The following is a 12,101-nucleotide window of genomic DNA, read 5'->3' as shown; positions in this document are numbered from 1 at the left end:
GACCAAGTGGAAAAGGCCAGAGGTGTAACCAAAATCAACAGTGGCCAATTCCTTACATTGCCTGCTCCCTGGAGCAGCCCAAGCTTCTGCACTAGGGAAGAAGGCACATTCGATCCACAGTCAGACTGAGGGGGAGGGTCCCAACTGAGCCTCTACCCACCCACCCTCAGGTCACTGCAAGGGAATCCCCAAGTGCCTCGGGGATGGCCCAGGGCTCTAAGTAGCCCACTTCCCAAGCCCAGGTGCAGAGCATCTGTGGATTCAACTGAGTTGAATGATTCCCCCCACAAAGAACTAGAGTCCTGATCCCTAGTACCTGAGTATGTAACCTTATCCAGTGGTGCTCAATCACTCAGTAGTGTCCAACTCCTTGTGACCTTATCTAGAGCTAGGGTCTTTACAGAGGTGATCACATCCAAACAAGGTCATTGAGGTGAGCTCTAATCTGATATGATTGGTGTCCTTATAAAAAGGGGCAACTTGGACCTCAAGTTAGACATGCATAGACTAAAGGAAAATGAGGTGAAGAAACACAATGAGAAGACAGCCTTCTGCTAGCCAGGGAGAAAGGCCTGGAAGAGATCTTCCCTCACACCTTCACAAGCAATCAGCCCTTCTGACATCTTGATTTCGGACCTCCAACCTCCAGAGCTCTCATTCCTGTTGTTGTAAGCCACCCTGTTGGCGGTACTTTGTTATGGGCTAGGGAATTCACAGTGAGCTCTGGCAGGGAAAGTCCATCCAAGGCAGGGAGGGCTGTCATGGGAGCTGAAGACCAAGACCTCAGGAGAGAGGTTTCAGCATCGGGCTGTCCAGGAAGCAGCAGAAAGAACAACAAACCAAGAGCCATAGAGCTGGGTGGGGGCTGGGCCCTGCCCCCTACTTAAACAGGGGTAATAAATCATGCCTGCCTGGCCTACACCCCCACGGGTGTGGAGGTCAAGGAATGCTCTCCAGTGCTTGGCAGCACATATACCAACACTAAAAAGACACAAAGATAAGGATGATCCCTGCACAAGCATAAAACGCAAATTCATGAAGCGTTTCTTTCTTTTTTTTAAGTAAAAGAAATGGAATGCCCTCTGCAGGCTCCAAAGCACTGCACAAATGTGCACAAATGGCCCTCTCTCATCCGCAGATCTTCAGTTTCTGCTCTGATTTTGCTCCCTGTTGCCAGAGTGGCAACACCGCCCTTGCACTTCACCCTGCTCATCACTCGGAAGCACTTGGAAGCAAAATCTGCATTTTAGGAAAACTGAATTCGAGCTCCCAAACATGTTTGAGTCTGTTTGGAATATCCAAGACAACAAATAATAGGGTCAGAAACAGCAAACTCCTGCGGTGGCCAAAGGTCCTTTCAACAAGTCAGGCTTCCGAAGGGCCCAGGGTTCACTGGACAGAGAAACAGTTCCCTAACGCCTGCCAGGCAGAGACGGGGTGCACAGGCTGGCCCGGGGGGCTTCAGGGCTTCGCCACGAAGGTTTAAGTATGATCGCAGCCCAGAATTTATGGTTCCTAAATGTTTGTTTTAACCAGTGCTGAGAACACATATTTGACCCAGTGTGAACTTGACCTCTGGGTCCTTCTCCCTTTGCCGGGCTGTCTGTGCCGCACGACAAGATTTTTCCAGCCAACCCTTGGGCCCCTGCTCCTTGCACTGGGGCCGGGGCCGCCCTCCCAGCAGCTGCCACAGTAAACCTCACGGCAGATCTACCAGCAAGGCAGCTGTCAATGGCCATAGCAGGCTGACAAAAAATGTGTGATCACTCCAGGCCCGACTCCCGCGCTTAGCCAGCACAATGCCGAGCCAAGAGGCGCAGGAGCCTCTCCATCACCTGGTACTCCAGCCACACTGCACACTCATGGGTGGTTCCACACACTCATGGACGATGCCCTCGATGCCCACAGCTCCAGGCATCAGGGCATGCGTGACTCTGCCTCTTCTGTATATAATTAAGGAAAATGTCTAGAGTTGGCTTTTTTTTTTCCTCCAAAGCACTGTGGGCTGAATGCCAGTGGAAAAGCAACGGAATATCGATTTTCTGTTTCTTGCTAAGGAGAGAACAAGTCATTTGATGTGCCATGAGTTAAGTGAGTAAAAACAGACTCTGCGCGCCCTACAGCTGGCTGCATTTCTCCTCTATTCATAGACCCTGGCACATGGTAAAAGCTCAACAGATACCCATTACATAAATGAAAGAACCATCCATGCATTTAGGCAGGGCCTGCCCTGTGCCAGGCACCAGCTTTGGATTCAGATCTGCTGTCTTTCCTGTTCAGTCCACCTCATTCTGCCAACCCGGCCTCACTCTCATCTCGCCTTTCTTCTTTTGTGTTGTCTGTTCCCAAGTCCGGTCTCCTCTTTAAAGCCAAGCCCACTGGCAGGGTTTCTCTCTGGCCTGCACCTACACTGAGAGGGGGACAAAAAGATTGGAACAACCAGCAGGGGGTGGGTTCCATTTAGGCAGAGGGAAAAAAAAATGCAAAAATGGGGAAAGAAAAAAAAAAAACCTGTTAAAACCCTCCCAATAAATGTGAACCCCTTGGAAAGAAAAAGGTGCAGTGCCATCTTCTTTGCCCAAAATGGACATCACTCTTAGCAGTCACTCCATGCACGTGTGCATGCTCAGTCACTTCAGTCCTGTCTGACTCTTTTGTGACCCCAAGGACTGTAGCCCACCAGGCTTCTCTCTTCATGGGGATTCTCCAGGCAAGAATACTGGAGTGGGTTGCCATGTTCTCCTCCAGGGGATCTTCCCAACCCAAGGCTCAGACCGCCATGTCTTGTGTCTCCTGCAGTGGCAGGCGGGTTCTTTACCACTAGCACCACCTGGGAAGCCCTAGTCACTCCATGTTAATAACTAAAATGCCATGTCTCGTGCTGGGATTTCAAGTCCTAGAGACCCATACACAAAGGGCGTTTGCAAGAGCAGCATTAATATGCAATAAGGCATCTCTACACCGAGACTGGGTGGCAAAGCCCTCAGGGCCGCCCTTGTGGACACCCACAACCGTTCTCTGCCAGTGTGGGTCCGCGGCTACTTGTTTCACATCTCTCTGACTGGCAATTTCAGATTCGCTAAATCTTCAGTCTGCAGAAGCATTTGTCCGTGGCCCGTTTAAATTCAGTCTCAATCAGCTAAAATCAATCCAGTCTGCCTCAAAGGGGCACCTCCTTTTCCTCACAAGATTAAGCAAACTGAACAACATAAACATATCTCATCTCCTACGCAGAAACATTTTTTTGTATCAACTGGAAAACAGCCTCTACAAATTTAAAATTCTTCAATTAAATCCTTTCAATTATACTCATAATAGAATTGACAATTAGCATCCTCGGCGTTAATGTGCACATTCAAATTGTATACACACTGTATGAGGACGCCTTTTTATTTGAAGTATAGTTATTTTACAACAGTGTGTTAATTATATGATGACTACTATCTTAACAGGAAAATTGATGTTGATGTGCCACTGCCTTTGGTATTTGTAAGTGTAACAAACCATACCCAAGTGTACTTGTTCAGTCTCAGCATAATAAGGAAGTGAGAGGGGAAAGAGACCACAAACCAATTTCTTTTGCAACCTAAATTTCACTAGTATTTACCAAAGTAGTTGTAGTCACAAAAACCGGTATCAGAATTTTTTCCATTCAATTTATGAATGCCTTCTTTGGAAGGAATGATGCTAAAGCTGAAACTCCAGTACTTTGGCCACCTCATGCGAAGAGTTGACTCATTGGAAAAGACTCTGATGCTGGGAGGGATTGGGGGCAGGAGGAGAAGGGGACGACAGAGGATGAGATGGCTGGATGGCATCACTGACTCGATGGACGTGAGTCTGAGTGAACTCCGGGAGTTGGTGATGGACAGGGAGGCCGGGCGTGCTGCGATTCATGGGGTCGCAAAGGGTCGGACACAACTGAGCGACTGAACTGAACTGAACTAGGGGAGTATTTTCCATCTAAACAGCAAGCTTTACACCAAGATAACTAGAGATAACAAATAATCAAATATTTAGTTCCTTTTAAAGTTCTTTTTAAAGTTCCTTTTAAAGCCAGGACATGGAAGCAACCTAGATGTCCATCAGCAGACGAATGGATAAGAAAGCTGTGGTACACATACACAGTGGAATATTACTCGGCCATTAAAAAGAATATATTTGAATCAGTTCTAATGAGGTGGATGAAACTGGAGCCTATTATACAAAGTGAAGTGAGCCAGAAAGACAAACACCAATACAGTATACTAATGCATATATATGGAATTTAGAAAGATGGTAACGATAACCCTGTATGCGAGACAGCAAAAGAGACACAGATGTATAGAACAGTCTTTCGGACTCTGTGGGAGAGGGCGAGGGTGGGATGATTTGGGAGAATGGAATTGAAACATGTAAATTATCATATGTGAAACAAATCGCCAGTCCAGGTTCCATGCATGAGACAGGATGCTCGGGGCTGGTGCACTGGGATGACCCAGAGGGATGGTATGGGGAGGGAGGTGGGAGGGGGGTTCAGGACGGGGAACATGTGTACACCCATGGCAGATTCATGTTGATGTATGGCAAAACCAATACAATATTGTAAAGTAATTAGCCTCCAATTAAAATAAATAAATTTAAATTTTAAAAAAATCAAAATAAAACTACAAAACTTTTTACTAGCAAAAAGTTGAAAAAATAAATAAATAAAATAAAATAAATCATTCTGCGCTACAGAACAATCCAATTTACTTAATTTCTTTTTTATCAGTAATCAAAGCCAGGCAGTATGGAAGTGATTGGCTTTTTCATCTCTTCCTTTTTTTTAAATTCATCTACATTGAGGCATAATTGATAAATTAAAATTGTATATATTTAGGGTATATGATGATGTTTTAATATATGCACACACTATAAAATAAAGATCACAACCAAGCTAATGAACATAACCCTCACCACACAGTTGACATTTTTTGTGTGTGGTGGGAACACTCTGAGGAAATTACAAGTTTATAATACACTATTGTTAACTACAGTCACACTACTATACATTAGATCTTCAGAATTTATTCATCTAAGGGACTAAAACTTTGTACTCCTTGACCATAGTATCTCTGTATTTCCCCCTCCCCCAACCCTAAACCACTTTAAAAATGCACTATAAAAAGGGATCCACATGTACATTCTTTGAAAAGAAGTTGACGACAATAGCTGGGGAAACACATATGGAAGGGGCTTCCCTGATGGCTCAGTGGATAAAGAATTCGCCTGCAATCCAGGAGACACAGGAGCCATGGGTCAAGAAGATCCCCTGGAGGAGGGCATGGCAACCCGACTCCTATATTCTTGCCTAGAAAATCCCGTGGACTGAGGAGCCTGGTAGGCTACTGTCCAAAGAGTCACAAAGACTCAGATACGACTGAAACAACTTGCCACACACGCACACACATTCATATGGAAAAAAAGAAAACTGAATAATAGATAAATGAGACAAGGTTTACTTGGCTTGAATTCAATAATAAACTCTAACAATCCTTCTGGTTTCATCAAGGCTTTCAAACCTATAATTCTCTCTCACCTTCATACCAGCAACAATCCTGCAAAATAGTCAACTTTTTTTTTCCTTTGGCCTCACTGCCTGTGAGATTTTAGTTTCTTGACCAGGGATCAAACCCCCAGCCTTGGCAGGGGAAACATGGAGTCTTAACCACTGGACCACCTGGGAAGTCCCAATAGTCAAGTCTTTAGCACAGTCTTTTCACGACAGGAAAATATAAGGGTCACAGAGGTCAAATGATTTCCCCAAGGCCACACAGCTAGTGAAGGCTTGAGAATTTAAACTCAAGTTTCCTGAACCCAAGGCCAGGGGTCTTTCCCAGTGTCACACTGTTCAGCCATGGACACAGGTTTGACTGCATCGGTGATAACCCTGGTTTTCCCACGTGAAGGCAAAAGGCTCCCTCATCTCTGGCTCTGCCAGACAAACACAAGTCCCCCACTGAAACTTACCATCAAGCAGATATAGTACTTGGAATGAGCACTGACCTAACACAACATCATTTTTAAAAACACAGTTATTCTTGAAAGGAGTTGTGATTTAAGCTTCCAGCCTTGGGGCCTGAATTAATTTGTCAGATTGGGCAGTACTGGAAGGCTAATGTTGCACTGATTACTTAAATCCCGGTGCTGTCCAAGGGCTACCTTCTAGCAGCTGGAAGGATAACTTGAACCAAAAGCCCGAAGCGTTTGTAATAGGTATTATGAGACTAAACCAATGGTGTAACATCCTCTGGAATGCTGCAGGTGGTAACTATTCAACCCTAACTCTTCTGACTGGTCAGAGAAGGTAATGGCAACCCACTCCAGTACTCTTGCCTGGAAAATCCCATGGATGGAGGGGCCTTGTAGGCTGCAGTCCATGGGGTCACTAAGAGTCAGACATGACTGAGCGACTTCACTTTCATGCAGTGGAGAAGAAAATGGCAACCCATTCCAGTGTTCTTGGCTGGAGAATCCCAGGGACGGGGAAGGCTGGTGGGCTGCCATCTATGGGGTTGCACAGAGTCGGACACGACTGAAGTGGCTTAGCAGCAGCAGCAGCTTCTGACTGGTAGCCTTTTGCAGCCTTATCTTTTTCTGGGTCATCAGAGGGCAACTCTGGCTAAACCTAGGCACAACTCATGCCCTTGCCCCCTCATCTGGAGAAGCAGGAAGCATAAAGTGATTCCTCAATACAAGGATACTCTCCTTCCAGAGCATCTTTGGATCACCAAATCCCCAGACAGCTTAAGAATGGGGTATTACTATTATCTTTTCAGAGAGGGCACTCAGCTGAATAGTTTACCACGGAAACTTCTTTGAAAGTCTTAACATATTCTCTCTAACAGGCGTCAAGGAGCACTCACCCATGACCTATAAAAGAATGCTCTCTATTTTCACTGCTTACGAGCAATACCCCACTTTACATAGCAGTAGTGCTGCCATGGATGGGCTGTCTCCATGTAACAGGCAAACCATATCATATCAGGTTTTGAGCCAGAGTTACTGAAGGGAGGAGAGGACGTGTAATTTGACCCAAGCAATTGTAAACTCAGGAAAATACTGGTGCACTATTGTCAAGTGTAATATAAGAAGAAGTGAAGGATTATGAGTTAATCTAAAATGCCTACAACCCTGACTATTTCTGATCTAGCGGTTTGAGTTCCATAATGAGGAGGCTGATTAGTGAGTTCATGTCTGCCACTACTCCTTGATCACAGCCAAACCATAACCCGTCTGGACATCGCTCTTTACAAAACTAAAGTCACTATGCCAAAATCCTATTTCTTTCAGGGACTGAAGGCACCTTTCAACAAGTTCACCAGAATAACTGTAATAGGAAAATTTTTTTAATTTATTCACCAGTATTTTGAAATCCAAACCATATACAAGACAAATTGCTTGATTTGATTTATTACACTGAATACTAGTAAGCAACTAAAATTTTGGACGATTCTAATCCACATGTTTATGGTTCAAGCTCTGTGCAGAGAACACCTAAGAATGCTTAACTTTTTCTGAATGGAAATAAGATTTCTTTATTTCCAATTAGCACCAGACAGAATCAACTTGTCAAGAGTAGTCTCAAACTATATTGAAACTTTCACAACGCAGAGGGGAAATAGTTTCTGATGTTCTCAAATCTATATGCATCATTAACACATTTCAAAACACTGCTAAGCATGCGTATTAGTTTGAGAAGCCCCGCAGGAAAACCCACCTGTCAGTTCTTATGAACAGTGGAGTGGTTACCTCCTGGGAACCGACCTCGAGGATGGCAGATGTGATTGCCATTGTCAGAAAGCTTTAACACTACTGATTCCAGAGCAGGGCCTCCTACTTACCATTTCCCTCCTGCCATCAACTTAAAGAATGTCTTTCATTGGTCGATATCCACGTTTAAGTTAATTGTACTGGTTCTGCCATACTGCACACCTCCAGTGAGAATTTTCTTCCTAGCCCCCCGTGGGTGTAACAGAGGTTGAGTGCAGGGGAATCTTGGATGCAAGGCACAGCTGTATCCAATGAACTGGTATGGATACCATCATTACTTTGGCCCCGCCCTTCTTGGGTGGTGATGAGGCTGCAGATAACTGGGTGGGCTGCACTGCAGATATCAACTTCCTCAGGGCAGCATTAGCATCTTCAGATGCCCTCTATGTGATCCCCACCCCCATGTGGGCTGACCCACATGGCTTCCTGTGCAGGGTAGATAGGAACAGGGACACTTACGTTTGGTGCACCTCTGGGAGCCAGGGGCCTTACTCCAGCCATGACAGCACTGCCCACCACAGACATTGACCCTGAAACAAAGCAAGAGCCCTGAGTCCAGCAGCAGCAACACTCTCTTCCAGAGAACCCAAGCCTCCAGGGCACTCCAGCAAGCCCAGCCTCCTGCTTCCACCTTCCTCTAGCTTCCAGAGAGTCCTAACAGGTACTCAGGAAGCCCAACCCAAAGCTGCCCAAGTAGAAGGGTAAGGACAGGAGATCAGAGCAGGATGGGAGAATCAAAACCTGCACAACCTGGAACTAGACAGGAGAACAAGGTCCAAACTAACGGTTTTCTTACAAAAGTAAAGTAAAGCCAATTGTATTTTGTATATTATCTGTGCCCACATTTTAAATTGAATCTGAGTTTCAGAGAGAGGCGTCCAAACAGAGGTGAGATCACAACGCCTGGAATCACCCCTGAAGGGGAAAAAAAAAAAAAAAGCAAAACAAGTTTCCCTCCACACCCTCAACCTATGATTAATGGGGATGGGGGCAGGGAGGATGTTTAGGAAAGCCCAATAACAGAAACCATTGAACTGAAATTCTTGTCAATGCTAAAACATCCCCGTCCAGGGAAAGCAGACCCCACAGGTGCAGGGAAGCCAAGCCCACAATTACTAGGATGCTGAAAATTCTAGATTACAGAACAGAGGCTGGATCTTTATAGGCAGCCCTCCTCCAAACTTTTTTTTTCCACTAGCTCAAAAAAAAAAATTAAACTGAGTTGCAAAGGGAAGTTTAATTGATGATGAGGGATTAAGCTGTAGTGACTTCATGTTTACGCCCATCTTCTAGGAGTAGTTTGGTTCGTGCACAGTAGGTTACGCCCCAGGCAGAAATGCCTTTTGTGTTTACCCGCAGCTCAGTAACAATGTGATCGGAGTTTTTATGCTTCGAGTTCCCCTGCTTCCCCGCACTCCGCTCTTTCAGCCGCACTCCCGGGAAGGAAGGCAGAGGTGGGCGGGGAGGAGACAGCCGACCCAAGGCAGACGATACCCGCGGTCACCGCGGGGCCGGACCCCGCGTGTCCGCGCGCGGATAGCGCGCGCGAGGAAGGAGGGAGAGGGCGTATGGGCTTACCCCTGCAGCTGCTGCTTCTGGTGAACCTGCAGCCTCGAGCCCCCGCCGCTCTGAGTCTCCTGCGGCACCTTGGAGCGCATCGCTTGCCTGCCCTGTTTGGCGAACGGGGCGGCCGCCGGGTGTCCGCCGGGCTTGGGGTGGAGCGGCCCGCCGGGGCCCCCGGGACGCGCCGGCTCCGGCGGCGGCGGTGGCGGCCGGAGCCCCTGCAGGGCCGCGCCGCCGGGCGGGCTGGTGCGCCGAGTCCGCTCCGAGGGGGCCCCGGCGCCGGCCGAGCTGCGGCTGTACCTGGCGTTGAGAGCGACGTTGAAGGTCCGCGGGCGCGGGGGCCCGCCCAGGGGCAAGGCGCCCGCCGCCAGGCCGGGGCCCTGGCGCACCACGTACGTGATCCTCCGCACCCGGCCGTGCGCCGATGAGGCCAGCAGCCCTGCCCACAGCAGGAGCCCCCACCTGAGCCAGGCCCCCGCCATCGCGGGCCCCAGCCGGCGCCCCTGGCCCCCGCCCCCGGCCGTGCCGCTGGCTCGGTGCGGCCGCTCACGCGCGCTCAGGATCCCCCGGAGGACGGCCGGGAGCCCGGGAAAGGCGGGGAGGAGGAACACTCGGTTTGCAAGAGAGGAAGTTCCGCGGGCGGCTGAGCAGCCCCAGACCCCAGCCGAAAGCGGCGGGGAGGAGGGGGCGGGGTGGGGGTGGGGAGCGCGGGGTCGGGAGGGGAGGGGCGAGGGGCGCGGGCCGCGCAAGGTGAGGGTCTGCTCGCCCAGCGGCGGGCTCAAGGGGCGCCCGCCCGGGACCCGGCGAGAGTGGGCGAGGGCGGTGTGAGCGCGCGGGACGCTCAGCGGCAGCCCCGGCTGCAAAGTCTTTAAAAAGTTTCTCTCGCCGTGGAACCGAGTGTCAGATCTGAACAGCCAATCTGGCAGACGTGACGTCAGGCAGTAAATCCTAATTGGGGAAAGCGTGAGATGAGCCCGAATACGCGCCGCCACCCTCCACATCCACAGAGATTGTTCCTGTGGGTCGGCAAAGGCGGAGGATCCAGTCTCCTGTGGAAAGGACAAAGGACACGGCAAAGTCACTGACTGGTCTTTTCCTTCTAGAAGCCCCCAAAAATTCATTTCGTACTGTTTGCACGGCATCTCCAGTCATTTTTTTACGTGGTTTGCTCCGGTACTTGCTGTGGGTATTGGATTAAAATACCAGATCGGGCCCCCGAAAGGACTGCTCCGGGTGCGCTGAATGTCCATTGGAAAGTGCTTAGATGGTTCACCTTAGGTTTGTAAACTCCGCGGGTCTGTAGCTTCTGGTACCCTACTCCTCGCTTGGCATGTACCAGGGTGGGCACCAGGGGGCGTCCGTATAGACGGGGAAAACTGCAACAGGAATCAATCCGGGAGATAGCTCTACCCTCGGTGAAAAGGCCTTTAGGATGGGAGTACACGGCTTAGAATCCATAATAATGCCAAGCCGTTATTAGTATCTTTTTAAAGTCAGATCAATGGAATGGGGAGGGAGATGGGAGGGGGGTTCAGGATGGGGAACACATGTACACCCATGGCTGATTCATGTCAATGTATGGCAAAAACCACTACAATATTGTAAAGTAATTAGCCTCCAATTAAAATAAATAATTTTTAAAGAAATAATATATATAAAAAAAGATCAGTTCCCTGGGCCCCTATTGAAACCAAAATCACATTAAGGGAGAGGCGGAATGCCCCAGGGGACAGAGCATCTGGGGCCAGGGTGCTTTTGCCGGGAAACCATGAAATAATCATATTTACTTCTAGCATTTGAATTTAAAACAGTTTCTCCAGCAGAATTCATGCTTTAATTACATGAATGCAATAGAAAACCTGCATTGGCTCATGGACAGTTGGTAGCAGGTGACAATGGTTTAAAAAGAATTAAGGGAAAAGAAAGTTGAAACTTAATCCCTTAATCTATTTTTTCTGTAGATTGGGGAAAGACCTCCGATATTTGATTTGGCAGGAGAGAGCTTCAGTCCATCTGCCTGAGCCCCAGTTTCATGTGAGAACACCCTCTGAGAGCCACAGTTGCAGAATCAACAGCATCTGGCTGGAGGGAGAGACCTCAGTTCAGTCCTAACACTGCTGCTAAGTAGCCGAAAGACCACAGGCAGCTCACCTCTCCTCTCCGCACCTCAGCTTGCCCCTCTACAACACAGAGAAGTTGGATTCAAACTTCCTTCCAGCCCTGTGGCTGGAAGAGTCTGTGGCTCTAAGAACATCCGGGGTCCCTGTGGACAAGATGAGTGAGGTCACTCCAGGTCAGTCTCTGAGTCAGGCCAAAGGGAACCAGCTGAGAAGATTGAGGAAGGAGGATGGGTGAAGAAACTGTCTCCCAGCCTGGGATCCTGGAGAAAGGACACAGCGCAAGCTAATAAATATCTCCCAAGTGCTACTCTGGAGGGAAACAGGCTGACCCTTTGCAGATACATCATATCAGAAGCACAGCCTTTCTATTCTGGAAAAGCTTCCTATCCTATTCAAGACAGAAAATGTAAATAAACAAAAGCTTTTTAAAAAGATAGAGAACTCAGTGAAGCAACAGTTTTTGAAACAGTCACAGAACTCTCACAAGGCAGGATTTGATTTGTGAGAGGCCAATACAACTGTGGGTTTCCCTGGTGGCTCAGATGGTAAAGAATCTGCCTACAATGTAGGAGACCCAGATTTGATTCCTGGGTCAGGAAGATCCCCTGGAGAAGGAAACAGCAA

The 12,101-nt window shown here is 48.2% G+C and overlaps 1 protein-coding gene across 4 annotated transcripts in view; it reads right to left on the bottom strand.

The window, feature by feature from the left end:
- The window catches only part of LTBP1 (latent transforming growth factor beta binding protein 1), a 456,133-nt gene extending 446,111 nt beyond the window's left edge, over positions 1-10,022 (bottom strand). For 2 of the 4 annotated variants that reach the window (XM_018055104.1, XM_018055103.1), the window contains exons 1-2: positions 9,373-10,022; positions 8,254-8,324 (exon numbers count right to left, since the gene is read on the bottom strand). In XM_018055104.1, the coding sequence (XP_017910593.1) occupies positions 8,254-8,324; positions 9,373-9,839 (538 nt within the window). In that variant the 5' untranslated portion in view covers positions 9,840-10,022. The remainder of the gene's footprint in view (positions 1-8,253; positions 8,325-9,372) is intronic. The other 2 variants (XM_018055102.1, XM_018055105.1) reach the window with 2 other exon arrangements.

Source organism: Capra hircus, chromosome 11 (genome assembly GCF_001704415.2).
Source record: "Capra hircus breed San Clemente chromosome 11, ASM170441v1, whole genome shotgun sequence".
In the NCBI taxonomy this organism is placed as follows: Eukaryota; Metazoa; Chordata; class Mammalia; order Artiodactyla; family Bovidae; genus Capra; species Capra hircus.
Note: the sequence above shows the minus strand (reverse complement) of the source record. Positions and strands in the feature narration are given on the sequence as shown.